Genomic DNA, 26,678 nt, shown 5'->3' on the forward strand with positions numbered 1-26,678 from the left:
AGGGACGTACGGTTTTGTCTCTCAGGCTTATGTGTCCTGTTGTTTGATCGGGTGGCACCATTGACGCTCCGGTACTTGCGTGCCTTTTATACCGTTTACTGTTGGAGTTTCACCAATGTCAACCGGCAGAGTGGCGGCAGCCAACGATGCATGTATCTGTTGCATGTAGTGTCTATCATGTCTACAATCTAAGAAGTGGACCTGCTCACATCTTACCATTCGCCTCCTTGAATGGGTCGCCTCCCACCAGATCCATCTCCGTCGAGGTCGGCGCATACCCACCAGCGACTGCCACCACACCCTTCTGGTCAAGGAAGCAGTCCTCAGTATCAACATACTCCGGATCAAACTTGAAGATCCTGACCTCGGCGTTTTTCCAGCCGTACATGCTAGGCCCGTTCGGACCAGCAGTGATGTTGCGTAGGACGTCGCCATGCGCGACAAGTACAATGTCTTTCTCCGGTCGCGCTCGCAGCCACTGCCGCACCCATCGTGCACGGTTGGAAATGGACTTGGGATCTGCCGCCCAGAAGCCTTGTTTGCTCGTCCAGTCCGGCGTTAAGGTGGAGAAGTTGAAGCCGGCAAACTCTGGGTTGGCTTCTAGGACATCTCGAGAGCTGCCGGTGTCGCATGGGAGATCGTTGCATTCTTGTGCCTGGGGGAGGCAGACTACATTCTGGATACCTAGGCGCTCCACAGCCGGTGCCCAGCCGAGTTTCGTTGTTTGCAATGTTCGTGCTAGTGGTGATGTGGCGACCAGCTCGACTTCTTGTTGCAGCTTTGCTACTTGAGGTGCAAGGCTTGCTGCTTGTTTCTTGCCGAGCGCCGTCAACGGTGCGTCGTGGACTTGAACTGTTAGCCACTATGCCAGTGCTTGATCTTTAATCAACGAACACATACTGCTATAGTCCAAGTCAACGTTGTGCTCCGCTTGCGCATGACGTGTGAGAATGATGCGGGAGTTCGGGGCCATTCTTGCAAGCGTTTGCAGCATGCACAACACACTGATCAACGAGGCAATTCACACTTCTACAAAGAAACGATAGCGATGTATAGGATGAGAAGCTTGGAGGCAGTCGTTGAGTCGGCGACATGAAGTTTCTCAATCAAGTTAGCGTCTGCATTTCCGCAGACCATTTAACCGTTGTACGGCCATACCAGTAGAGGAACACCTGCAAAGCACAACTTCGCCATCTTTCAACGACATGACTGGGTTCAGTATGAACGAAGTTGTGAAAGGGCCGGAGAAGAGTGTCGTTTGGAAACATTATATTGCGGGTAACTGTGATACTGGTCTTGAGCTCATTGGGTAGCTGCAAATGTGCAATATGCAGGGTTGACCGTCAAAGCCAGGCCGTGCTTCGCGTTCGCTTTACAGAAACATGGACTGCTGAACATGATGTTGACGCACCCACGCCGTTACGTCCACCATCTCCTCGCCTTCAAGGCCGTTATTCTTGACATTTCGCTCACTTCAAGCCTTTCCAACCCGGCCCGAACGGGAATCTGAACGCTACGACTGCGGTCGCAACCAGATAAGCCACAACAATATGATGTAAATTAAGACTATTGTGCGGGTTTCCGTTTCGGTTCTGGATTCGAGGTGTTTTGGCACGGCCCAACGATGGTTGATGTTCGAGGCTATTCCGTTGGGACTGGTATAGGTCCTCCTCGTCTGGATGATATGGCCCAGGGAACATGGTGGTATGTTGTTGAGAGTATGGCGGTTCTATGGACTTGTTGTCCGTATGAAGCGGCTTCACAAGATCGCGTTGCGTGTGATCTGTAATGCAAGCAAGACTGTTGATGATAGATGCTGCCGTTGAAGTGAAGTGTTATACGATCTGAATCAGTGAATCTGTCTCGCGTGCATATTCACCACGACCCGCCACTGTTCCGCAATGCAGCATGCATAATGCATTGTCCTTGATTCCTGATAGCGTGGACACATAGCGCCGATGTAACATTGGCTGTAGTCTTCTTGACAACGTATTAGTCGATTGCTTGTCACTCTTGCCCAGCGGCGCTCGTGACTCGAAGACAGTCAATGGAGAATGGATCAGCTCCCTGAATCGGTTCAATCTGCAAGACATATTCCAGAGTCTCATTGCCCGCATACTTTACGTCCTTCAGTTGAGCGCTGTCTATGCTTGTAAACTCCCAGCACTGGCAGGCTTTGAACGGGTTAGGAGATGCACACTGTCCTGTCTTTAAAGATTGGCGCATCGTTTAGGAGCACATTGAACCATCATCATAACAACCATGGAGTGGGTAGTGATCCATACGTGTAATTTGTAATACAGGCTTTGCTGTGCCAATAGTTTGCGAACATTCTCTGTTGCGGCCAGTTCTTGAAAGACGATGAACGATGCTGAAGTCTTGGAGACGAAGACGAGTGATTTTGCTGCTGACTCAGCTTATATTGCTCTCGGCACCTGAAACACCGTCACCGACGCTAGTCATGGATCCTTCCATGCACTTGGCAAAGACTTCATGCGCAGCAGATGCGAGTGCAAAGGCATAAGCATCGCACTAATAAATTCCAGTATGATCTACGATTGGTGTTGTTGTGGCCATGATGCGGCGACTTCAACAGTAGGCTCTGTTGGCGACTGGTAGCTAAGCGACACTTCACTACTGTCAGATCTCCTTTCCATTGCGTTCGACTAGCGAATGCATTCAAACGCCTCGCTATGGCCTTCTTGGTATCCGCACCATCCGTAAGGAATCGATGGACGCAACTCATTATCGCCGCGATCTTGTTTGTGGCGACCGTCCTATACTTCACACCAGCATTGGAAGCTGTCAAGCGCATCAATGCCCCCGGCTTGCAGTCTCCTTGGCAAGATGATTCGACCTCCACCCCTTTATCGAATGAGGAGGGTGTTAGACCGACGCGGGATTACCACCCTATCGACCGCCTCATCGACGAAGGGAACCGGACCGCGCAGGTCTTGCTTGCTCGGGAGACGCATTCACTACATGAGGCAGCGCAAGCGTATAGAGAACGGCGCGGACGTCAACCACCACCGCTCTTCGATGCTTGGTTCAGATTTGCCCAGAACAAGTCGGCGGTCATAGTAGAGGAGTTCTTCGACCAGATCTATGATGACCTTGCACCTTTTTGGGGCGTGCCTGCAAAGCAGATCCGCGAGCAGGCGCACGGCTTTATTCATCGTATAAGCGTGCGCAATGGCAATGTGACGCAGCGTACCGATATACCACAGAGGGCATGGATGGATTTGTGGCAGAACATGACTCAGACAATTGCAGAGTGGTTGCCGGACGTCGACATGCCAATCAATGTAATGGATGAGAGCCGAGTTGTGGTGCCATGGGAGGAGATCGATGGATATATGTACAAGGAGCGCTCTACCCGGCACATTGTCCCTTCAGACGAACTCAAGACCAGCTTCGACAGCCTGCGAGCGCTAGACCGGAACCCGCCAGCAGCATTCGAACCAGAGTTCCAGGGTATGGGACCTTACTGGCCGCTTGCGGTTGTTGGTTGCCCGCCGACCAGCCCAGCACGTAAAGCATATATCCAGACGGACTTCTCCACGCCGCCGCCTATATCTGGTGGCCGCCCAGAAGGCTCGTACGAGGGATATGTCTCTAACTGGACGCTTGCGGGGAGTCCTTGTGACGACGCTGCGATACAAGGTATCCATGGTACTTTTGTGGAGCCGATCTCGATTTCAACTACGAAGACGTTCTTTCCACTATTTGGCGGAAGTAAACTTCCCATGAACAATGAGATTCTTCTACCGCCTGCAATGTACTGGACGGATGATCCTTTCTACAGTGGCGGTGCGGAGCACGGTCAGAAGTGGGAGAATAAGAAAAACAAGCTGATCTGGCGCGGTGCCGCAAGTGGTGGCCGCAACAGAGAGGAGAATTGGAGACGCTTCCAACGTCACCGCTTCGTGAGCATGGTTAACTCAACGTCCGTGCGCTTGGCAGAGACCGGTGAGCAATTGCCGCAGAACTACGTGCTCCCCGCGAACGATAGCTACGAACTCGCCGCGTATCCAAATGCGCGGTACATTAAGTCGAAGAGCCCGCTGGCGTATTGGGTCGGCGAGTGGTCGAACGCAGCCTTCGTTCACCTACTCTGCTTTCCGGAGCCGGCCGACAACCCGCAACACTGCCCATACACCGATCATTACTTCAGCGTCGAAAAGTTGATGCCAATGTCCGAGCAGTACGCGTACAAGTATCTACCAGACCTTGACGGCAACAGCTTCTCTGGCCGCTATCGTGCATTCCTGTTCAGCACCTCGTTACCCATCAAGGCCACGATCTACAAAGAATGGCATGACTCGAGACTGGTGCCCTGGAAGCATTTCGTGCCCATGGATAATACTTTCAGTGACATCTATGGCATTATGGAGTATTTCGTCGGTAATGGCAAAGCTGGCGTGGCGGGCCATGACGATGCCGCCAGAGACATTGCCCTGGGTGGCAAAGAGTGGGCAGAGAAGGTTTTGAGAATGGAGGACATGCAGATCTATCTCTTCAGGTTACTGTTAGAGTATGCCAGGATATGTGACGATGACCGCGAGCGCATGGGTTGGAGAGAAGTACAACAAGAGAGCGCTAAGGGTTTAGCCGTAACCGTGGACGCAGAACAGGAGGACCCTGGCGAGCCCACTCAAGATGAGGGAGATGGGGTAGCCTACCAAAAGGAAGGCGACAATGGTGTTGGATAGTTACAGAGTCTAATAAAGTGTCTCGTTTCTCCTATACTCCATGTCGCAGTCACGTGACGTTAAGCCAGCCAACTTCTGATTGGTCTAAGCGCGCCACTCGTCCTGCCCTTCAACCTCCATAGTCGCGAGCGCCGCGCGCAAAGCCTATCTTATGTCGAGCGACTCAAGGTATATCACCTGTTGAGACCAATTGATGATTGAATGCGCCGGCTTCTGCTTCTCCGAATTAAGTCTGTAGCGTCAACGAGAGGTTTCGCCACAAGCCAGCAGTATTTGAGCAAGAACTTCGCCGCTGAGTCAAGGTGTACATTGAGAACAGTCACAGCTAGGGGCCTACGTCAAGCCTGCGCACTGTTACTGAAAGCCCGAAGAAACTTCACAACCACGACTTCCACCATGGCTCTCACGAACGGTCAGATCAATGGGACTCCCACTGCAGATATGGACGACATCTCAACACAACTTCAGAAGCTTGGTCTTTCGCAGCCGCCGGTGTTTCCTGGCGTACAGCTGTTCCCACAATATAATCCAGTCGATGTCTATCGAGGGTACATTATCGAGCAAATAAATCGCATCACCTCCGTCGAACCCAGCATAATCAATAACGCAGTTGCATGGACACAGGATCTAAAGCACGGAGACCTAGTCTTACCGGTACCAGCCCTGAGGTTGAAGGGCAAGAAGCCGGACGAGCTTGCGGTTGAGATCGCCAACCAGTTCGACTGCCCCATCATTGAGAAGCCTGTCGCGGACAAAACTTTCGTGCGCTTCTTCTTCAAGCCGGCGCCCTTGGCCCATCTTGCCCTCAGATACGCATTGTCCCAGAAGACTGCATACGGCTTCAACCCTAGTCTTGGTCTTCATGACCCGTCGAATCCGGAGAGTGGCAAGAAGAAGCTAATTGTCGAGTACTCATCACCGAATATTGCAAAAGAATTCCACACTGGCCACTTACGGAGTACCATAATCGGTGGCTTTATGGTCAAACTCTACAGTGCCGCCGGATGGGACACGGTCTCAATGAACTACTTGGGTGACTGGGGAAAGCAGTACGGCATGCTAAGTCAAGGCTTCGAGAAGTACGGCAGCGAAGCGGAATTGGAGCGTGATCCGATTAAGCACCTTAACGAGGTGTATGTCAAAATAAACCAAGATAATGCCGCCGAGCAGAAGGAAGCAAAACGGCTTGCGGAGAAGAAGGATGAATTGGAAAAGCTCAAGAACCCACCCAAACCAAAGAAGCCTGCAAAGGGTGAGGCGCCTGTAAGTGCTTGGCCATATTTCTGGTCCACGATGCTCTACATCTTGCACATGCTAACTTGTTGTAGCCACCCGAGCCCAAGTGGACCGATGAACAAGAAAGGGAACTCCAAGACGTAACCGCGCAGCTCGAGAAGGTGCAGGAAGATCTGGTGCAAAAGCCAAGCATCGATGAGAAAGCCCGTCGCTTCTTTAAGCGAATGAGTGACGGCGACCAAGAAGCACTGAAGTATTGGCAGAAGTTCCGTGATCTGTCCATCGAAGCCTACACGCACATGTACGCCCGGCTCAATATTGCTTTTGACGATTACAGCGGCGAATCCACAGTGAAGCAGGAAGACATGGACAGGGCGGCTGAGGTCCTGGAGAAGCGCGGCATCTCCGAAGACAGCAAGGGTGCGGTGATCGTGGATCTCTCGAAGCACGGTGCGCCCAAACTTGGGAAAACGCTCGTCCGGAAAAAGGACGGCACCAGTTTGTACCTGACCCGAGACATTGCCGCCAACTACGAGCGATATGAGAAGTATCACTTCGACAAGATGATTTACATCGTCGCATCACAACAAGACGTGCACATGGCGCAATTCTTTAAGATTTTGGAGCTCATGGGCCCACCGTATTCTGATGTGATCGCCAAATGCGAGAACATCTCGTTCGGCATGGTGAAGGACCCGCACGGTCAGACAATGAGCACGAGAAAGGGAACTGTGGTCTCGCTAGCCGATAGCCTAGATGCAGCGCACGAAGCCATGCACGAGGTCATGAAGAAGAATGCGGATAAGTACGAGCAGGTTCAAGATCCAGAAGCTACAGCCGATACGTTGGCGATATCCGCCATCATGGTGCAGGACTACAGCGGCAAAATGATCAACAACTACAACTTCGACATGGATCGCATGACATCCTTTGAAGGTGATACCGGACCTTACCTGCAGTATTCTCACGCTCGCGTCTGCTCAATGGAGCGCAAAGCCGCCGTGCCGCGCCACGAGCTCGAGAATGCAGACTATAGTCTCATCACCGCCAAAGAGGGCATTGAGCTTGTTCGTGCGCTAGCTCAGTGGCCGGACGTCTTTCTTAATACGTACAAGACCCGCGAGCCGGTTACGGTGCTGACGTATCTTTTCAAGATGACGCATCTGTTGAGCTCGTGCTACGATGCCAAGGATACGAGCAACAAGAACGCGAAGACTATGAGCGTTATGTATGCGGAAAGTCCGGAGAAGAAGGCGGCGTTGATGGCGCTTTACGATGCTGCGAGGCAAGTGTTGGCAAATGGGATGAGGCTGTTGGGACTTAAGCCCGTCGAGAGGATGTAAAGTGTCCATTCGACGGATGCTTGTGGTAAATCACTTAGCGAAGCGCTCGTGTCGACAAGCCAGACCCTCTGCTCGGATCGAGGTTACGTGCCTGGTCGGGTTCGCGTCTTGCCAAGCTACCTCCATCTGAACAACCAGAGCGCGAACGCATCCTGACGGCTAGAGTGCAAAGAAGCGGGGTGGTGTACGGTGATGGAGGTGTGAAGTGGGCAGGCATGCAGCGGACATTCCAGTTGACGGCTGCACCAACATTTCGCCATCCTCCGCCTTCGCAGCCTGGACGAGCAACAGCTACTTCGATCAAACGCTCCAGTGCGTGAAGGTAGTACAGACCGTTCTCCAGACTCTCCAGTATGCTAGGTTTGTTCCCACATTCCTCGCTTGCACGGCGGGCTCGAGCGTAGCGTTTGTCACACAGCGTGGCGTGCAGATACGTGGAACATTGCGAGCCTATCTCGACGTCGCTTCCCGCGGCGGAAGTCGATGCATTTGACACTGCAGCGAGCAGTATCTAGTCTTCAACCGCCATCCAAGAGGAAAAGCGGCTAGTTAAAGCAGTCAGCTCGCAGCTACTCACCTGATAAGAATCCACATCTACCGCTTTTCCGCATCGAAATATGATTGAGTGGTCCATCGCATTCAGGTACGAAGCCAAAGTCCACACAGTGGACTGCTCGAGCGCGGGTGGTGCAGCTTATCAACGCCATTGGCTCGCGTGACGAGCACCGCTACCAAAGAGCGGTGTAGAGTCATCTCGCTGCTGCAGCTTAATGCGATGGTCGACTTGGTCCGCGTGGATCTCCGTCGCCTGCTGCGTAGAGCTCAGCACGACAATCGCGATGTCGTGCGTCGACTTTCCCAAACCTAGCATGGCGATCAAGATGCAAGCGTTCGGTGCCGTCGCGCGGCCATCCCGGCCGGCCTCTTCCACGCGACCATGTCTCGGTACTAAGGCTGTTTCAGCCCGCACAACAACGATTGGTGGTCACTGTACAAGCGCTGGGCCATCACATGACACTATGCACAAATCAAACAGACTCTTGGATATGGGATATTCACTTGCGAGGCGGACATGGCAAGGTGAGAACATTGATGCTGCGGTGCGGATGTCTCCGCTGAAAGCGCGAGCCACACCCGCCGTCTCCACAGCAAAGGGATTAATGCGCAAGGTCTCGGCTTCGTTCACTGGACGACTTCAGACGAACATCCAGCCGGCAAGACATGTCTCTACCAGGTTTACCACAGCCCAGCCACAAGAAGGTCGCCTTTTCAGACCACCACTGTCACCAACAGCTCAAAAAGTTCCACTCGCGGAGACAAGAAGCTATCAGCAGCCGATAGGTGTCCGGCTTTCCCAATCCCACAAAGCTGCATGCAAGCTGCTAGGCAGCCTGCCAGTCGGACGTGCAGCTACACTAGCCACTCGTTGCGTTAGCAGTCAGCCGTGCCCGTCCGGTTCTTTTCGCGATGATGGTGTGGGAGGAAATTGTCAAGCAAGTATAATCCCTTCTCATCCCCAGCTTTTGGGCTCTTTGGTGTGGTGGCGATCATCTTAGCCCCCTCGTCCATTGCTGCCCTATCGTCCGTATACAATAGCCTTATCACCACTTCGTATTGTTCTCGGCTCACAAGCACTCATTTACATCAACTGGAGCTCTGCTGGCCACAGTGCGTGCCAAAGAGCTCCTGCGCAGTACCTATTTCACTGTATCTGCCCGCCTTGCATGACCGGTGAAGCGAACCAACGGAGCCTAGTGGCCTGCGCAAACAGTCATCCCGTTATGTTCCTTTGACGTCGTTTGCCTGACAATGCTCATGTCACATCCCAGACCTCCTACGACAATGACAGCTCGACGCTTTCCGAGACACCTACACTACAATCGGTAACCTTGTCTTTACATTCTAAGACATTGTGAGCTTTGGATTGCGTACCGCCCAGCCACAAGCACATCGCGCCGTCTCCGGCTGCTATCCTGGATCCTCGCGACAAACCCAGTCCTGTTGGCAGACCAGCGCTCCTATCATCAAAATGCCTGGAAGCAGTCGTGTTGTGCCTCAGGCCGCCCAGGTCGAGGATTGCGAGAGTGATGAAAGCACAGCAAGGCCAGACACTGCCAGACAGGCGCGGCGCCGTACACAGTCGACGAGGCCGGCGTCAAAGACTATACATAGGAGTGACTCTGGCTATTCGTCACATCACGCCGCTGTTGGCAAAGCCGCGCAAGTCCCGGCTGCTGTCGTCCAGGCTGCCACAGCTTCACGCCAGGCTCCTCCGCCAACCACACTAAAGAGCCGACCAGCAGTCCACCGCAGTGAGAGCACGAGAGGACGGCCGCAAGCACCCTCGAGGTCTGCTTCTATGGCAGCTCAATGCACGGATCCGAACTGCGCGGATCCTAACTGTGCGAGTAAGCGGAATGGCGACCGTCGGTACGTACTGCCAAGGCTTCAGGATCCTACGGCATACCCGCCGACTGCAACGCAATACCCGCCATACCAGCAACCGCCGACAACTGTGCAAGTGCCATTGTCGCACTATCAGCCACCGCCACATCAGTACTATGCGCCACCTACACCTACCACTCAAGCTGCACCTAATCTGAGCCAATACCCTCGCGCTCGTGCATCATCTGCTAGTCGTCCGTCTCGTCCGATGAGCATCCATGGCGCGGTGAACTTCAGTGCTTATGGCGTGCCGCAGCAACATGGACCGCCACCGGCACGATCGGCATGGCAGAACTTACCCGCCACATATTCCTCACAATACCCACCGGGACAGTATTACGGCACTACACCCCCCAACCAGAACATCCCACCCTATCCACAAATGTCGCCTCTGTTGCCATCACCAACAAGCCCAACGTATGCTGTCGCACCTAATCTGACTCGGACGTACTCCACGCGCACGGTCAATACCGCACTCCCAGGCTATGACGTGACCGGTGTCGCAGTAGCGCCCATGCGGCCGCCAACTTTCTCTGCGAGACAGACTTCAGCGATGCCTGGCAGCTTCCCGCAGCAGGAGACAGTTGCCCATGATGAGTCAGAGGCCTCACAGTCCTATAGCGAGTCGGAGACTGACACTGAAGACGAGCGTGAGCGCGAACTCGAACTTCGACAGCGCGAGCTTGAACGTCAACGTCGCCTTCGTGATAACAAACTCATGCCTCCGCCGTCACGCCGGCCATCGCCAAAGAAAGGATACACGATGCCGATTGTGCAGCAGACAACCCGCCCTTCAGCTCGCCACGCGCCGAGATCTGATACAGGCGTCGAATACTCTGTATCCGATCAGGTGGACTCGGACAGGACACCACGGCCGACCGTTCAAAAGCCCCGGACTAGCTCATCATACTCCAGCCAGAGCCGGCGACCGTCCGTCTCTACCACCGCGTCATCGGGTCGAACGAAGGCTACCACTGTCTCCGAAGGCTCGGGTTCACGAAGATACGCTATCATCGAGGGCAGATACGGGCGGAAGAAAGAATACCTTTCTAGCGAACAGTACGACGATCTAGTCCGCCGTTATGAGCGCCAAAGGCACGAAGAAGCAGAGCAACGTGATCGCGCCGAAGCCTATCAGCAGCATTATGGCGGCCCACGCACCCCGGAATTGACCGCCGAGAACATTCAGAAGGCTCAGCGGCGACAGAGCGGTAGCCATGTGTCTGGCTCTGGTCACAGCAGGAAGAGCAGCCAGTCATCTTCGAAGGGCTCGCAACCGGAGCGTATCCGCATACAAGTCGGAAAGACGGTTTTGCATGTCGACCCCGATGCCACTGTGACTATGGAACCTGGAGATGACGGCACACACAGCCTCGTGGTGAAGAATCCATCTGGCAGAGATAGTGGCTACCACGGTAGCAAGAGTTCTGGAAGCAGGGCGAGCAGGGTGAAGGACACCATCACGGAGTAGGAGGAGTACGAGCCAGGCATGTGAGCAATGCAATAATGCAAGGCCACAACCCCACAACACCACTTCTTGAGACTGATCCAGAGAACCGTCACCATTATCATCACCACCGCCACTCTCATTATCACAACCTCTCTGCAACAATTACCGTGCGACTTAATGAGGGCTTTGAAGCTATCACGAGTTTTGGTGTCAGCGATTCTTCACTTCTTGACCAGATACCCGACACTTGTGCAGCATTGCCATGCAGTGCACAAACGCTTCGGTCATCTGGGGAAAGCTTTGCATTAGCGTGGCGTATTTTGCGCCTCTAAAAGCAATGCTTCGTTTTGACTTCCGGCGGTTCACTTGAAGATACCCCTTGTCGTATAGCATGGCGTCCTCGGCATCATCCGCACTTAGCAGAGCGCTCGCATAGCTGGGTTCGGCTAAACAGTCGCTAATGGTTCGAGACGAAGACCAGATACGGATCTGTACGATTTACGAACATGATTTAATTGTCGCGGCCAGCGGGTGGATGTTGCGCCGAATGGGCGCGCGGCGCATAAGTAATAATGCAAGATCTTAGCTTCAAAGCAGCATTGTAGCAAGTCGCAATGCCGGCGACGGTCTCATTGAGAGCACTTATCTACAGATACCCTCAGCATCAGCTTGGAGGCCTGCTTCCCATCCATCATTGCTCATCGCAACCAGCGAATGTACACACTCATCCCTCATCATTGCCATAGCACCGCTGCCATTGGCGCAAGTTGTTCACTCATGAAGTGCCAGCGTACCTTCCTTGTCTCATGCACGAGATCGCGGCTCCATCTCTGGCGGATGCCAGAACCTCCTCAGCTGGGATAGAACACTATGCTCTTGCATACGAGCTCACAAGTCCATAGTTGCTTCGCACTTTGTAGATTCAATCCAGGTCACTGTCTGCGCCACGCCTATAGCCGCCTTCCCTGGCTTTCCTACCTGCCCCTTTCTTCGGCGAACTTTGCCTGCTACGTTCGGCTCGCTCGGCACGCTCGGCACGCTCAGTCGAGTATCGAGGGTTGTCGCTAGCAAGAGGGCGGTACTCCTCATAGTAGCTCGCCGATCGAGTGCCGCTAGTGCTCGTGTAAGCGGTACTAAGAATCTCCGACGCGGCACCGCCTTGGTACGAGAAGTCGCGCTTTTGCGGCGAATTTGACCGCGAACTGCGCCGCTGTTTGTCAGCAGAAGGCTTCGATGAGGGCGGCGCGGACCTCTTGGGGGAGTGTGCTGGCGGCGGCGGTGGACGTGATGCGGCGTTCTCGCGTGCTAGAGCTGCGGCTGCTTCTTCCGCCTCTTTCTTCCAACGCCGCTCCATCTTAGCTGCTTCCTCCTTGGCTTTACGCTCGGCGCGCTCCTTCTCTTTTGCCCGATCGCGCTCTTTGGCCACCAGAGGTTCCGCCGAGGCTTCTGACATGGTCTCGGAGCCAGCAATTGTGGTACCGAAGTGCGATCCGTCTGCCACCCGATTGAGACCGCCTACTCTCGCCGGCTTCTCCTTCTTATACTGCTGGACGTCTCGGTCACGGTACCTCTTCGAATGCTGGTTATAATCCGGCTCCGTCCGAAGTTCCGTCATGTCGCTGACCGTTTGCGTGGCAAACGACTCCGTCATATAATCGTCCGAGTATGTGATGCTATGGGTGCCCATCGGCCCGCGCTTGCCTAAGACACCTTTCCGACCTTTCTCATCCCGTCCTACAACACTCCGCGCCACATGCTTCTGCCATTTATAATGTTGCGTGCCAGCAAATGTGCTAGCACCATAACCAAGCTTCGTGCTCTTCGTGGCGTTACTCAGCGTCTTCCCATCTGGTCCCTTTCGACGTAGCACTGTACTCTTGTAGTCATCCCAGTCGCCCTGTCTGAAGTGGAAGCCACCATTCTTCGCCCAAAAGAAGAACCACAAGCTAGCCAGAACCATCGCAGCTCCGAGTATGGCAAAGAGTGCGAAGAAGAACGAGTTGTTGAAGCTGCCGGGTGGCTTGGCGCCTTGACCGGGGATGAAGGTCGAGGTTGCATCTCTGGCCGTGAGGAGGTGATGTGCTTCCAGTGGCGACAAGGTGCTTGCAACTGTTACATCTTGGATGTGTAACATTTGTTCGATGCCTTCGGCATTGCGCTTGTCCAGCTCAAGCGAGGACTCAATAAGGCCGGTGACATCTGTTCCAGTTGTGGACACCCAGCGGCTAATGGTCGGCGCCATGACTGAGTTGCGGGTGCAGCAGTGTCAAGTATTGAGTCAGAGGCCGAAGCCTCAACTCTGTTGCAAGCCTTTCTGCTCGTACTATGGGGATATGTATGTATTTCGAGGTTTTACAGACGAGAGATCGTGGCAGGCGATTCACTTATTGACAAAGTGGGAGTCGGCCTTGTCGCTACTCTGAGTTGCAAGCGCAGTAAGTCGATGTTATGCACCAGGTAGAGTAATATTGTGTTTGTTGCAGTCGATCTTTCGGTCTTAGCGATTCGATACCAGCAATCCCAGCCCCCATTTCATGTAAAACATGTGGCTGGAAACAATGACGCTGAACCCTAGCGACGGAAGTGCAACCCTGGCAACGGTACGCGAAGCCTGCCTTTGGTCCCCAAACATCGAATATACCTGGTAGTGTCAACCACATTTTCTTCTTCTATAGTGAGAGTGTCGTCAGTGAAAGGTACTTATCACGGGTACAAACGTAAAGGCGCTGTACCAGGGAGCGGCGGCATGCGTTGAACGAAGGCGCTCATGAGGCTTTTGTCGCAAAGTAGCCTGGCTTCACAGGCTACACTCCTATGAGGGGATCTTCCTATCCTTACTATACTCGACGAGAACATCTACTAGCTTCTTTCGCGATGACGCTTCGTCAAACACTTGCGCATGGTCCTGATCGTCCCACCATAGCACTTCGAGACCTTGACCCTTCCATGGCCGTGTCTTCCAGTCGGCTGTCTTCTCTCGCGACGCCTTCTCTCCCGTTGGCGCACCATCCAGCAGCTCCATGTGCTTCTCGTTAGTACCGTCACGGACAACAACCGGATCCGGGACTTTATGCTCCATCAGATACGCGCCGACAGCGGGCGTGTCCACGATCAGGTCTCTCCGCCCCAAGCTGACCGTCACGCGCATACCACTATCGACAAGTTGCATGATGCGTTCGCGCCATAATATGTTTTCGCTCCAGAAGAAGTGGCGACCGAGTGTATGCGCTACGCCTGGGTCTTTAGAAGCGAAGTACCAAAGTTGCCATTCGTTTGCGTGCTTCGGCTTACGGACAGTGAAATTGTACGCCACGTCAGGCATGTGCAGCAGAATCGTCACAGGATCGACGAAGAGCGCAGCCGCTACTCTTGAAGCGAGTGCATCGTGCGTGAGAACGTAGGTAGAATGTACGGAGCCGTAGGAGTGCGAGAGCAGGACGAAACGGTCGTAGCTGTGCGCTTCGAGTATTTGCGTAAACTGCCGCAGAAACTCGGTGCGAGTAGGTATCGAATGGGTCAACCTGCTTGAGATCTGCAAGGCTTCGATTGACATGATGCCGACCTTGTCGTCTTCAGTAGAAGAATGGTTAAGCGCGATATCAAGCTCATGTAAGAACTCTACATGCGGATGCAGGCCGACACCAATGCCATGCAAGTAGACTATTGGCAGGCGTGTCTTCGACGTGTGCGGACGCAGCCAGTAGCTGAGGCTCTTCGCTGGTGAGCGTGATGTTGCCGTCACCGCCGCAAGTGGCCGAGGCGGGAAGACGGTCAGGGTTGCTGAGAGGGTAGAGTAATACCGCATCCCATACCGTAACAACCGGACGTGCGAGATGGTGTCGACAAGCATGATGATCGTATACCATAGCAGACTCCTGCACTCGATCTCGATAGGGTCCAGCGTCAATCGCAGACTCTTGGCAGTCCCTCTGCCAGGCTTGAACGTTCTGCCTACCATCTTCTCTACGCCCTGCGTGACCTCTTCAAGCTCTGCCTCATCCTCTCGCACGGTCCTACTCTCCCAGAAAGCCCAAGATAAGAAATCCTTCGCATCATCTCGTCCGATATCTTCAACCCTAGCACCACGAAACCAGCCGCTAAGGAAGCGTTCCACATCATGAATCTCACCGCGCACCTTGTCAAACAATGCCTTGCGCTCGGCCTTGGAGCGCAAGGGAGGGTGTGTGGCTTCACGCTGGAGGTGCACACGGTACCACAGAAAGAAGCCGTAAAAAGCTGCTTCTGCAACGCACCATATCTGGAAGACACTCAGGGCCGGCCATTCGGACGAAACGAGAGCTCTGTGAGCGAGCTTTGTGGCGTAGAGGCTGCAAGCCGGTCCAATATAGTGGAGGATGAGGATCACGATCCGGATCAAGACATATTCGGTCAAGCTGTTGTTCATCATTATGGCGGATCGAAGAATGCCAAACCGATTCTACCGGCCAACGTATGAGAGCCCGTTATGGCGAGCAGACTAGGCATGATGTGGGACGTTTGCGTGCCTTCCGCAATTATGGTCCGCCTAGAAGGTTGAGCGTAAATTGCAGCTATCAACCCACATTCGACGCCACGCCTTGCCACGTTCACTTCCTGTTGAGCTCGGCCCGGACCAAATCCGTCCAGGCGCACGTCACATGATAGAAGTAGCTTGCGACGGCAAGGACCGCGCTAACAAGTCGGTATAATTGCTCTGGTCCGTCAACTTCAAAGCCATTAATACGCCACAAAGCGAAACCGGGTAGACTCGACTCCAGCTTGAGAAGACGGTAGCAGACTCAGAAGAGTCGGGCTGAGAACCGCGAACTTAGTATGTTAAAGGTGGCTCGTACGGCCTACTCCGCACGTCACAGTGCCCGCTTAGATTGTTAACCGCGTAAGCGGCAACATCCCTTCCTAATGTCTGCCATCGTTCATATAAGACTTATTAGTGTGGAACGGGGAAAGGCTGTACATGCTGACAATCTGCCCGCTGCTTGATCACCCAACGGAGAACAGGAATACCTGAACTACGAGATACGATGATGACACAACATCAATCTAGGCCGACCCAAGCTAACCTACCTATCGATCCCTCGCAATGACTGATGCAACCGTGCAATCCAATACTTTCCGGTTCTTCGACCTCCCAGCAGAGTTGCGTGAGCAAGTTTACCATCACGTCCTGGCTCCGACGGGAGATCTGACGCTTACTTCTACCAAATCAAAGCCCTTCGCCATACGTCCAGTCATCAATCTGGGTCTATTGCGCAGTTGCCGCCTTATCGACCGGGAGGCGAATGGCGTTCTCTACAACGCCAACGAAGTCTGCATTGTTCTCAATGCTCATGATACCTACTGGCCCACCATCTCGGAACGCCGCCTTCCACAAGCGGCACTGCAAAAGATCCGGCATTTAAGCGTCATCCTGGACTGTACGGAGTACTTCAATGCTTCATATGCCGACGTGGACTTTGATGCCTTCAATTCACTGACAGCACTGAGGACGCTTCGTATAGCGATGGTCTACCGCAAGCATTACGCCACCCAGAAACTGGCACCTTTGCATATCGCTACGCTGCCAAATTACAACGCGGTTGCGCAAATTCTGGAGCGCATACCTGCAAGTACAACACTCTATTTCGGGTCTGAGGTCGGAAGTCAGCAGCATGATGTCGTGCTCGACTTGATCGAGGACCGAATTTCAAGCCGTGGCCTTTTCAAGGTGGAGGAAGCGCCTGCTGCGGATCTCGAAGCCGCCGCAAAGGGTGTGCCGGGCTTGGTAAGAGGATGCAAGTCAGGCATCATCCAGAATATTTATCTCCGGAGTACTGCCGTGCTCGAGAAGTTTGAATTAAGACCACCGAGAGTCGTTTAAGATCTACTGCTGAAAGCTTGCCTCGACCCTACTACACCATCTGAATTAGCGATATCGGAGGAGCGCTGCTTGCAATGGACAATTGTATTACACCTCAGCTCTCATGAGCGCTGTCTTTCTTGATCTAGCTCCATCGACCACCATCCAACCATCCGTTGACAGTGGTGTTGGGAAGACGAAGCCAAGCAGCTGCATGTCCCGCGCATAGACGAGCAGTTGGCTTGATTGGGTTTCCCGCCACACAGTCCCTTCTCACACTGGCCGGTAAGCTCATCAACTACAGCGCACTATATCCAAGCGAGAAGCTGGAGAGATGGCGGAGATAGAGCAATCTGATAATGGCGGCAGCAACACTTGGATCAAAATATATTAGGAAACTTTGGAGATTGGGTATCTTCTGCTCTAAATAGTACTGCCGCCACGGTTCGGGATTATTGTGGCATGGGGAAGCTGTCTGTATCTCGCAACAACTGGTCCCAGAAGCCTAGATACTGAGGTTAGCATTATGCAACCCTGTAGGTTCGCAATCATTCTCAGGCACTTACCCCAGTCTATCGTATCTGGATTGAAATCATCAGCCAAGTCTATGCCAAACCCGCTGCTGTTCGAAGTCGTGGTAGCAGGGTCGTCCGGCTTCGGCGAAGGTAGTGGGTTTTCCTGAGCTTCCCACGGATGGTTCGCGTTCGGTGCCTGAGCTTTGAGTTCAGCCTTCTTATCCCTTCGATTCTTAATCGACAAGCGCAGCTTCTCGAAGAAGACTGGCTCCTTGTCAAACAGCCGGCGCCATTCCGCAGGTTGCTGTTCCCAAGCCTTAAGAGTCAATTTCGAGAACGCAATATGTATGGCTCGTCGCTGGCCCATGAACGCCGGGTAGCACTCATAAATCCGCTCGAGCTTCAACCACACCTCCTGTGGATCCGTCACTACGAACGAGCCACGCCTGATCTCGTTCAGCATCCAGATCATGGCGTCATACTGCAGCATCGCTTGCAAATGCCACGAATACTTCTTAAGCAATGCGTTCGTAAGCACGCTTTGCACGAAATCGGTGATGCGGTTCGCCAGCCTCCATATCTCCTTCCGCTCGTCGTCGCTGATATTTGGATGCAGCTTGACGCGAGGTAGCTTAAGTCGAAGGCGCATCAGTGACAGGCCGCCCCTTCCCATTGACATTGCGAGGAGGTGGAAAGAGTCAAAAGGGTCGCAGTAGCGCAAATACTTCTCCTCAAGGGTGACCTCCAATTCGTTGACCAAATTGTCAATGGCATCGTTGGCTTCCGACGTCCCTGCGTCCCACATCGCAGCGTATGCGCCTACAAGTGGCGCCGCTTTCTGATGCGTCATTCCCACCTCAGCTCGCATGAGGCAGAACATCATCTCCGTTGCACCTTTCCGTGGGACAGGCGGCTCAGTCATATCAGGCCAGATGTCCTCATCGTTAATGTTGATTGGCTGCTTGGTATCCCATTGATCTCTGCCGATTGACATGCCGGTGCCGCTAATCTGTCCGGACATACCATCTAACGGCAGGATCTGCCAGAACAAGCGACGGCGCATCTGGACGTCAAAAGGACCAACGCCGAGGGTTTCCGGATCGCGGTGCAAGCCAATCCGGAAAGCGATCCGCGTGGCAACGCCGGTGAGCACCCAGAACGTTTGTGGATCGTAGCGTGGCCGGACCGAGAGCAGAAAGAGGACGTAAGATTGCAGGACGCTGATGTCCGAGGTGCGCAGGAATGCGGCGTTCACCAAAGCCTGTGTGACGGCGGCATAATATCGAGCCTGTAGTTGCTGCCTGGATTGCTCGAGCCACTTCTCGCATTCCTCGTCGGACATTGCCGTAACAGCAAAGTGGTAGACAGCAAAAAGCAGGCACTCCACGGCTTTTGATGCGCTGCTTGGATTGGAGGCAGCGCGTTGAACAACAGCAAGTGCCGTGGGTGCATGGAAGATTTTGATCAGCGGTTCAACGTGCGTCAGGTAGCATCGCCACATCTTCATTGCCTGGTCGTACGTTGGGTGCAATTCAAGCAAGCTTTGGCCTGGTTGTCCAACGCCCAGGACAGTAGCTGATAAAGGGTCCAACGATAGCCGGTTGCGGTAGATCAGTGAAGGGTGGACATCGCCGTCGGCTGCATCTTCCTCATCAGAAGCATTCATGTCTTCCTCGGGCAACGAGTTCCATATCAGAGAGTCGATATACCGTGATTTGCCTTTCCCAGATAGGAATGTGCCATTTCTGCTGAGATGCTTTCCGCCGGTTGGAACCGACTGTGGCAATCTGGGCAGACTCGTTTGCACCACTTCGCGGTGAGTATCGTCGTCCGCTGGAGACGACGAATTTGACGCCTGCAGAAGACCATGCTGCTTCAGAACGTCCTCGTAGTGCTCCAGCTTCTCATGAAGATCGTCAGCAGCCTTACGCTTACGCTTTCGTGGTGGTGGGGCCTCATAATGGCACTCCAAACGCCCTTTCTGGCACGTTGAGCACGGCGGACCTTGTTTATCGCATTTCACTTTACGGCGCGCACATGTAGTGCAGGTATATGGCATGCATGGGGTAGGCGCCGCGGTGTCCTGCGACTGAGACGTGCCATTAGTAGCGGGCGCGATAGCGAGCGGTCGCATCTGTCCCGCTGTTGTTGTCATGCCTACGATTTGAGCATTGGCATGCCTTGGCGGTGTACTACGGTTTGTGGATGCATCGAATCTAAGCACGCGTACGAGCTAGTCATCGATCGCGGAGATCGATTTGCGGCTGCGGCTAAACGGTTGCGGCAGCTTTTGGGATCGGCGAACCACCGGCAGCCGAGGCCATCTGCGGATGGATAGAGTTGGGTACACTCAATAACCAGGAATCTATTTGCGTGAAGGTGCCAACTACACACCCCGCCCGAATGGCAAAGCGAAGTCAGTACGTTGGTGATGCTAGGTGATAGCTTTTATACGCTGAGATGGGCTATCGACCTATGGGACGGTGGCTGAATCGCCAGAGTCCAATGGCCAGAGTGCGTTCACTTGTTCTTCGTGAATGTATGCACCCAGCACTTTACTCATGCTTCCATGTACAGAGCCGCCAGCTTGTGAGCTATGTCACAAGCAGGTGGGCTGCAGCGTCCTCGACGATCAAGGTAAGTTATATCCGCTGCTGCCATCACTCGCAGCGACAGACCTACCGAGCGATAACACCACCGGATGCATTACGAATAGCTCACCACAAACGCCGGGCCTGACCGCCCGCAGCCTTCCAGACTGGGGGTCAGGTTGAGGACCAACTATTAGTTGCAAGCACGCTGTTGCCGACGCGTCATCGCGGTCGACCTTCGCTCGACTCTGATGTTGTCACTGTCAATGGTGACGATGTTTGTCGCTCCACCCCTTCCGGTCTGGCTCATCTCAATGAGTGATATGCGGATGCGATAGGTGCCCGGTTGGCGGATCAGCAGACTTGTAAAGGAGAAGTAGCCCAAGACCAGTGAGCATGGCTGATCGTTCGCGAAGCGGTCCGGGCAAGCTTCTGGGATCGGATGGATCGAGTCGAACAATTTTTGGCCGCTCAATATACCGGATTCCAGCGGTACTCGCTCGCCGCTGCGATTGTCTGTGATTAGAGAAGTCGCAGCGAAGAAGGCTGAAGTGTCTATACTGGCGGCGCTTATGTGTCTGTCCGCATTGGGGAAGCGTAGGGTGACTAAGACTGTGGTGTCTACCGGCATGCCGAGAACCACGGACTGAGGCGGCTGACCGATGACATCGAGCTCGAAGAAAGGCTGCTCCAGACGACCCGTGGGCACTTGAGACGCCGATTGCTTCCGCCGATGAGCAGTATCTTTCTTCGTCAATCGTCGACTTGAGTCGCTTTTAGATCGGTGGTCCGATCGTTCATCTCCCCGTAAAGCGGCTTTGCTGTCACGGCGCCCTTCCTCGTGGCCAATACCAGTATCGACGACTCGCGGCCCGTTACCCTCCCGCAGGTAAGAACGTGGCGACATCAAGCCAACGTTGAGGGGTACGCGAGCGAGTCAGAAGGATACTATGCTCTCCAGGATGAAATGCTTCTGAAACGGCGGCCCGGCGAGCAATATAGGCACCCGGCGTACTGTGGGTGAACGCTGTATGTCTATTGGCTAGACAGAAACAAGGTCTACCGCTTCCCGTGCACGCACAAGGATCTCGCGGCTCCGGGGAAGGTCTTGTTCGCTTCGAAGTTCAATAAGCTGAAGGAGGTGCGGGTAGTCTTGACGTGAAACGATCCCGCAGCTTCAGTTTGGTAGCTCGAAAGCATAAGTTCCGCTGGGACGGAAGGAGAGGGACTTCGATCCTATCAAAAGAGGCCCCTCATCTCTCTTATGAAGATTTTGTTAAGGTGCGCTTAACCGCGATTAGAGCATCCGAATGGAACACGGTTGCGCCCAGGGAGAGCGTATGCGAGTAGCCGACGTCCAAAAGCGACCATTCAACTGAGCGGGCTGTCTTCAGAGGAAACCCTTTCCGCACTGCTCCCTGATTCGTTCCTCCCTGCAGTGTTGAGGCACATAGGGCAATGCACTTTGGCTCGCTTCGATGCGTGCGAATCTAGTCGTACGGTGGCTACTGCGGGAGGCACGTCAAGAGAGCTTTGGTGGACCCGAACGAAGGGCAGGGCAGGGCGCCACAACACTACAGACGCATCAGTGACTTCACATCAGGACATCAACACCAAGTAAGGCAATCTCCTCTGTAGACACCGCCAGTATGGTAGTTTCGAAAGCCATGATTTCGAGTAGGCACCATGCTTCACTGATGAAGTCGTTCTAGGCCTTTCGGAGACGCCGTTAGGCTGGAACATTACAGGTAGTGAACATTGCGGCATCATCATAGTATAGTGAGATTCCCCAGGACTGTGCGTCCCATTGGCTAAACGAGAGTGAAGTTCGCAGAATGGACACCGAGTATCTCCGCTAATCCAGGTCCGTGTCCGCGGATGCGATCTGTGACAGGGATCAAAAACACAAATACATGGTCCCGGCGGTCCGCAAGCGATGACCTGCAGCACACGATACGGCAACACCTAAACAATACGTGCTTTCATTTGTTGCAACAAGGGTAGCATGGGCACCGCATGCTGAACCAAGATCTCTATTCTGTGCGGTTATGCTTAGTCGCTCTTCTGGGACCGCTCTGTCTCAGCCAACGTCGAAGGCGGTAAATGCGCACTGCCGCGTTCGGTACAGAACACAAGCTCTAGCCGGTAGCTACCAGTTACATACGGACTATCACGCCGGCGTGGGTGCATGATTTGCCTACTGATACGCATCTGAGGTCATCATTCAGGTATTGTCCCATACAAAGTCCAAGAGTTTGTGACCTGTCATATTTATAAGCTTTCGCACCTCCCTTGCGCCTAATGCTCTGCACGCCATGCACCGGATGCCCGGCAGAGGCACGCAATCGCAGCAAGCAACCTGCAGATCATGCAATCAGTGTACGCAACGCGCGGCACTTACCCGGTACGGCTGCTGCACAGGAACCGAGGACCGGGAGGAGGGCACCTCGTAACCCGGACTGGCTCCAGCGATCTGTCTCCATGTATGAGGCATCGCCACGACGTACGCAGCTCGATCAGATCCTTGCACAAGGCCTGCTCGTCATCTGGACATCGTGGAGGCAGAACGTGGCGGAAAGCATCCGATGAAGGGCGCCTTTCGTTGAAGGCGAACCCACAGCGTTCTGTGCGCCTTCGCTACGGCTCGGCAATGTCGCACACTCAGGCAGAATGGGTGCCACGTCCGCTGCTGCAGGTATCGAGGCGACATCGACTTGGCATAATTTGTTCCGGAAGCCCGGTGAAGTTTCCTTCCATAACGTAGAATTAGGCACATCAAACTCTACAATCTCACGCTGATCCTAAACCGACGGTAACGCCCGTCACAGTAGTGGAGACAGCTGCAGCGGTGACGAATTAAGCAGATAAATGTTGTCGGCGCGGGTGCGGTTGGCCATAAGCGCTCCACCCGCTTCACAGCCCGATATCCGCTTAATGTCATACTGAGTAGAAATATCTCGCTGCCGGCGCACACAGATCGCCGAGACTGCGTCTTCGCCGCCCTTGTCCAAGCGATTGTGACACGTCCGACGTCAGAAGAATGCGCACATCGCTACTGGAGCCAGCCACACGGGCGGCATGCCAACAGACGCGGGTTGTCCGGCCTAGGAAATCCAACCAACTCCGTCCGTAGTGGGCTAATCTCTGCAACATTTGAAAGATATGGCATTAGTGCTGCCCTGCCGAGATGCGTATTGCCTTCACGCATACAAGCGAGCAGATGAACCAGTTCGACCCCGCTCTGGTGTGTCTTGCCTAGCCATGTACACACAGCCTAAACTATACATCGGCGGTGCCTCATGACCAGATTCAGTGTTCAAGATACCTCGCTTAGTGCTCAGGCTGCGTCGAGAACGATCGGTAACGTACAGCAAGGCAATGCTGATACTCCCTTTAGTTGCGCAGTTGATGGCGTATGATCGTTGACCTCATGTTCTGTCGCGCCTCAATTGGCAACAAACGACGAGTGAGAAGGGGAAGGCTACCGATGAGCCGGCCCACAACACCATCGCAGGCAATGGTCACCTCGGCCAAGCAAGCAAGCTAAGGCTCGAAACTGCTGTCGCTCTTTGCGGGTTGCGGTGGTGCGCCACTCCGTCGCTCCACGCACCAAGTGATTTCGTTACGTCGTCTCTCTATTTGCTTCGCAGATCGCCAACAATGTTTGCCTGTCTTTCAATCAGAATTCCTCTGGCGAAACCAGGTGGAACTGCGTCTCAAGGCACAGCTGGTTTATACCATTTTTCACTTCCCGCGGCTTCCACGCTAGAGATGGCAAGTTGATCGGGAAACACTCGAGCATAGGAGTGGCCGTCATTGTCCGTTGCAGCCAGCGGGAGAACCTCTTTGAGTAAACTGGAATAGCCACAGTTAAATGCTTTGCGTTCTTTATTCGGTATCACGCAAGGCTTTCGTAAATGGCCACATGCGCTGCTCCTGCAGGGCTTCATTTGACGCGTCAGTTCAGCGGCGGCGGAAAGCTGAACGGCTGAACAATTAGCTACTCAGTGAGAATAACCACCCTCCCGCGGGTTCGGTTGGGATCGGGATATCTGGTCTAGCATGTCATGGTCGTGTGCAAAACTGGTCCAAAGCATACACTGCCAATGGAAGTCGCCCGCAGTGGTGCAGCGTCCCGAGCCAGCCACAAGCGTAGCGATGTTGCAGTCACCAAGAGCCATCTAGAGAAAAGCTAGTGCAAAGTCGGTCTTTGCGTCTGGTCATCCACAGTGACTGCGGTACACCTAGGGCCCTCAGCTAGCGACGAATATAACGACCCATAGATGTCTCACCAATGTTCTATCGAGCTTGATCTTCAAACGACAACCGTCACGAACCACAGCAAGGACATCGTTTTCATCATGCACTTGTATAGCGGCAACCTCTGCGATGCCAGCGAAGACTTCCGTGCTGCATGAGCAAAGCGAGCAGAGCCATGTATACGCTCCGAACATCAGGTCACTGCGGACCCTCTGGTACTGTAATACGGTAGGCGATGGAGTACAGATGTTGGGGTTGATCTTTGTAAAGAGTCAGAACCATGTATGAAGATCATCGTCGTGAAGTTAGCGCAAGTGGTAGATTCTCGGGCAACGTAGATAAGCCGCAAACGAAGCTGAGGTGTGGACAAGCAGCTGTCGGTACAGCAGTATATACGTGGACCTCAAGGTCTTGCAAGAAAGTCAGAACATGTTTTTTGACTTTCCAGCTCCCCCAGGCACAGGATACCGTTGAAATGCAGATACATGTACGCATCTCCGTTTCCGTGCAGGTGGATGATCGAAGCACGAGCCGCAGTGTGCCGCCGACGTCACTCTTTCCATGGTGAAGCTCCCCGCCAGCTGAAAGTGGATGATTGGAGCCGACGGGATGGTTTAGACGGTACCGCTCCTTTCTACCTTCAACGGATTGACGCTGCCTTTGTTGACTGCGGCTCACAGAGGACCCGAGTCCGCGATTGTGGTATTAGCAGCCTTATGTGCTCTGCAACGCCGATACTGAGGCTTGTGGCGGTCAAGTAACAGCACACGAGCTGTCGAAGCGAACATTGATTGCGAGGTTGACCTACTGCTTCGAGTTTGCTGAATACCGTGTCCGTGTGTGCCCTGTCGACCATGTCACTGTAGTCGGCTTATCGTTCCAGCCACTCGGAGTGGAGGAAGGACCATTGGTGCCACGCGACAGTCTGCAGCTGATACGGCAAGATGGCGCCGGCTATAGTGCAGAAGATGCTCCATCGCATGAGCCAAAGTCACGGCGATGGCGGCGACAAGGAGAACTATGCCGAACGGGAACAAGAGAAGACGAAGCTGGTCGAGTGGGATTCATCAAAGGCGCCATTGGAGCCAAGTGAGATCATCATCGATCCAGCAAAGAAGCCCGTAGGTCATTCCTCGAAGTATTTGCGCAAGGATGACTTCGAGCTCGTCAAGACGCTAGGCACAGGCACCTTTGCAAGAGTGTGGCTGGTGAAGTTTGCCAACAAGAAGGGGGCGGAGAACAACGTCTTTGCGCTCAAGATTCTGCGCAAGGTCGATGTGGTACGGCTGAAGCAGGTCGAACATGTGCGCAATGAGCGTAATGTGTTGGCTGCGGTTGCCGGCCACCCTTTCATCACCACCATGGTAGCTAGCTTTCAGGACTCGGACACGCTCTACATGCTTCTCGACTACTGCCCTGGCGGTGAGGTCTTCTCGTACCTACGACGAGCGCGGCGCTTCAATGAGTCGACTTCACAATTCTACGCGGCCGAGATATGCCTCATTCTCGAGTTCTTGCACGAGAAGGAAGGCGTAGCGTACCGTGACCTCAAACCGGAGAACATTCTTATCGACGCCGAAGGTCATCTCAAGCTGGTCGATTTCGGCTTTGCGAAGAAAATCGACAATCGTGAGACGTACACACTGTGCGGCACTCCTGAGTACCTTGCTCCGGAAGTGATCCGCAACACAGGCCATGGGATTGCCGTTGACTGGTGGGCTTTCGGCATCCTTATCTACGAGTTCCTTGTCGGGCAACCGCCATTCTGGGATCAGAACCCGATGAAGATCTACGAGCAGATAGTTGAGGGTAAAGTGCGCTATCCGTCAGCCATGTCGCAAGAAGCTCGTGATATCATCGGCGGTCTCTGCACGGTCGACGTGACGAAGCGACTAGGCAACGTCAAGGGCGGTGCAAGCACGGTCAAGGCGCAGCCTTGGTTTAAAAGCATCGATTGGGATGCGCTTTACCATCGGAAGATGCAGGGGCCAATCGTGCCGCATTTGCGCAGTCCGGATGATACAAGGAACTTTGACGACTATGATGCGGAACCTGTACATCGAGATCCGTACACCAAGGTGAGCAGGCGAGCCATGTCATTACAACGTAGCCTCGACTGACAAACTGTGGTAGGAAATGCAAACGAAGTATGACCAGATGTTCTCTGACTTTTAAGACATCACGAGATACCCCATAGCAATTACGTCGTGTCCTGGACTTGCATGAGTGTTGACAGCTTGGTGTTTTGGCATGCGCTGGCAAGCATTTGGAGGCCAGATGGTTCGCTTTA

At 53.8% G+C, this 26,678-nt stretch overlaps 15 protein-coding genes across 15 annotated transcripts; 7 read left to right on the forward strand and 8 right to left on the reverse strand.

Annotated features, from left to right (window-relative positions):
- Positions 1 to 205: 205 nt before the first annotated feature.
- On the reverse strand, positions 206 to 973 carry BAUCODRAFT_150372 (uncharacterized protein; the record flags this gene model as incomplete). The annotated part of the gene is made up of 2 exons (XM_007680877.1): positions 206 to 846; positions 901 to 973. 2 exons carry the CDS (start codon positions 971 to 973, stop codon positions 206 to 208), a joined length of 714 nt encoding a protein of 237 aa, XP_007679067.1.
- Positions 974 to 1,812: 839 nt separating this feature from the next.
- BAUCODRAFT_222955 (uncharacterized protein) lies at positions 1,813 to 2,405 on the reverse strand. The gene has a single exon (XM_007680878.1). It carries the CDS (start codon positions 2,115 to 2,117, stop codon positions 1,836 to 1,838), a length of 282 nt encoding a protein of 93 aa, XP_007679068.1. The 5' UTR covers positions 2,118 to 2,405; the 3' UTR covers positions 1,813 to 1,835.
- A 79-nt stretch (positions 2,406 to 2,484) lies between these two features.
- Positions 2,485 to 4,777, forward strand: BAUCODRAFT_36642 (glycosyltransferase family 90 protein). Its single transcript, XM_007680485.1, has one exon. It carries the CDS (start codon positions 2,694 to 2,696, stop codon positions 4,710 to 4,712), a length of 2,019 nt encoding a protein of 672 aa, XP_007678675.1. The 5' UTR covers positions 2,485 to 2,693; the 3' UTR covers positions 4,713 to 4,777.
- Positions 4,778 to 5,108: 331 nt separating this feature from the next.
- On the forward strand, positions 5,109 to 7,291 carry BAUCODRAFT_124891 (uncharacterized protein; the record flags this gene model as incomplete). Its single annotated transcript, XM_007680879.1, has 2 exons — positions 5,109 to 5,975; positions 6,041 to 7,291. The coding sequence occupies 2 exons, from the start codon at positions 5,109 to 5,111 to the stop codon at positions 7,289 to 7,291; spliced, it is 2,118 nt and encodes a 705-aa protein (XP_007679069.1).
- A 376-nt stretch (positions 7,292 to 7,667) lies between these two features.
- On the forward strand, positions 7,668 to 9,084 carry BAUCODRAFT_223307 (uncharacterized protein). The gene has a single exon (XM_007680880.1). It carries the CDS (start codon positions 8,062 to 8,064, stop codon positions 8,845 to 8,847), a length of 786 nt encoding a protein of 261 aa, XP_007679070.1. The 5' UTR covers positions 7,668 to 8,061; the 3' UTR covers positions 8,848 to 9,084.
- On the forward strand, positions 9,024 to 11,658 carry BAUCODRAFT_223478 (uncharacterized protein). The gene has a single exon (XM_007680881.1). The coding sequence runs from the start codon at positions 9,321 to 9,323 to the stop codon at positions 11,205 to 11,207; it is 1,887 nt and encodes a 628-aa protein (XP_007679071.1). The 5' UTR covers positions 9,024 to 9,320; the 3' UTR covers positions 11,208 to 11,658.
- On the reverse strand, positions 11,658 to 13,713 carry BAUCODRAFT_222987 (uncharacterized protein). The gene has a single exon (XM_007680882.1). It carries the CDS (start codon positions 13,426 to 13,428, stop codon positions 12,109 to 12,111), a length of 1,320 nt encoding a protein of 439 aa, XP_007679072.1. The 5' UTR covers positions 13,429 to 13,713; the 3' UTR covers positions 11,658 to 12,108.
- Positions 13,714 to 13,753: 40 nt separating this feature from the next.
- BAUCODRAFT_36646 (uncharacterized protein) lies at positions 13,754 to 15,873 on the reverse strand. Its single transcript, XM_007680486.1, has one exon. It carries the CDS (start codon positions 15,592 to 15,594, stop codon positions 13,999 to 14,001), a length of 1,596 nt encoding a protein of 531 aa, XP_007678676.1. The 5' UTR covers positions 15,595 to 15,873; the 3' UTR covers positions 13,754 to 13,998.
- Positions 15,874 to 16,266: 393 nt separating this feature from the next.
- BAUCODRAFT_150378 (uncharacterized protein) lies at positions 16,267 to 17,043 on the forward strand (the record flags this gene model as incomplete). The annotated part of the gene is made up of 1 exon (XM_007680883.1): positions 16,267 to 17,043. One exon carries the CDS (start codon positions 16,267 to 16,269, stop codon positions 17,041 to 17,043), a length of 777 nt encoding a protein of 258 aa, XP_007679073.1.
- Positions 17,044 to 17,143: 100 nt separating this feature from the next.
- On the reverse strand, positions 17,144 to 19,750 carry BAUCODRAFT_36648 (uncharacterized protein). The gene is made up of 2 exons (XM_007680487.1): positions 17,589 to 19,750; positions 17,144 to 17,527 (listed from the first exon to the last, which is right to left on the reverse strand). Exons 1-2 carry the CDS (start codon positions 19,690 to 19,692, stop codon positions 17,475 to 17,477), a joined length of 2,157 nt encoding a protein of 718 aa, XP_007678677.1. The 5' UTR covers positions 19,693 to 19,750; the 3' UTR covers positions 17,144 to 17,474.
- Positions 19,751 to 19,847: 97 nt separating this feature from the next.
- Positions 19,848 to 21,381, reverse strand: BAUCODRAFT_222983 (uncharacterized protein). The gene has a single exon (XM_007680884.1). The coding sequence runs from the start codon at positions 21,033 to 21,035 to the stop codon at positions 20,322 to 20,324; it is 714 nt and encodes a 237-aa protein (XP_007679074.1). The 5' UTR covers positions 21,036 to 21,381; the 3' UTR covers positions 19,848 to 20,321.
- A 667-nt stretch (positions 21,382 to 22,048) lies between these two features.
- BAUCODRAFT_36651 (uncharacterized protein) lies at positions 22,049 to 22,982 on the forward strand. Its single transcript, XM_007680488.1, has one exon. It carries the CDS (start codon positions 22,430 to 22,432, stop codon positions 22,715 to 22,717), a length of 288 nt encoding a protein of 95 aa, XP_007678678.1. The 5' UTR covers positions 22,049 to 22,429; the 3' UTR covers positions 22,718 to 22,982.
- A 533-nt stretch (positions 22,983 to 23,515) lies between these two features.
- Positions 23,516 to 24,349, reverse strand: BAUCODRAFT_223412 (uncharacterized protein). Its single transcript, XM_007680885.1, has 2 exons — positions 23,867 to 24,349; positions 23,516 to 23,796 (listed from the first exon to the last, which is right to left on the reverse strand). The coding sequence occupies exons 1-2, from the start codon at positions 24,076 to 24,078 to the stop codon at positions 23,751 to 23,753; spliced, it is 258 nt and encodes an 85-aa protein (XP_007679075.1). The 5' UTR covers positions 24,079 to 24,349; the 3' UTR covers positions 23,516 to 23,750.
- BAUCODRAFT_36654 (uncharacterized protein) lies at positions 24,346 to 24,641 on the reverse strand (the record flags this gene model as incomplete). Its single annotated transcript, XM_007680489.1, has 2 exons — positions 24,421 to 24,641; positions 24,346 to 24,372 (listed from the first exon to the last, which is right to left on the reverse strand). The coding sequence occupies exons 1-2, from the start codon at positions 24,580 to 24,582 to the stop codon at positions 24,349 to 24,351; spliced, it is 186 nt and encodes a 61-aa protein (XP_007678679.1). The 5' UTR covers positions 24,583 to 24,641.
- A 727-nt stretch (positions 24,642 to 25,368) lies between these two features.
- On the forward strand, positions 25,369 to 26,563 carry BAUCODRAFT_75293 (uncharacterized protein; the record flags this gene model as incomplete). The annotated part of the gene is made up of 2 exons (XM_007680629.1): positions 25,369 to 26,466; positions 26,522 to 26,563. 2 exons carry the CDS (start codon positions 25,369 to 25,371, stop codon positions 26,561 to 26,563), a joined length of 1,140 nt encoding a protein of 379 aa, XP_007678819.1.
- Between the last annotated feature and the right edge of the window lie 115 nt (positions 26,564 to 26,678).

This window comes from Baudoinia panamericana (assembly GCF_000338955.1).
Source record: "Baudoinia panamericana UAMH 10762 unplaced genomic scaffold BAUCOscaffold_10, whole genome shotgun sequence".
In the NCBI taxonomy this organism is placed as follows: domain Eukaryota; kingdom Fungi; phylum Ascomycota; class Dothideomycetes; order Mycosphaerellales; family Teratosphaeriaceae; genus Baudoinia; species Baudoinia panamericana.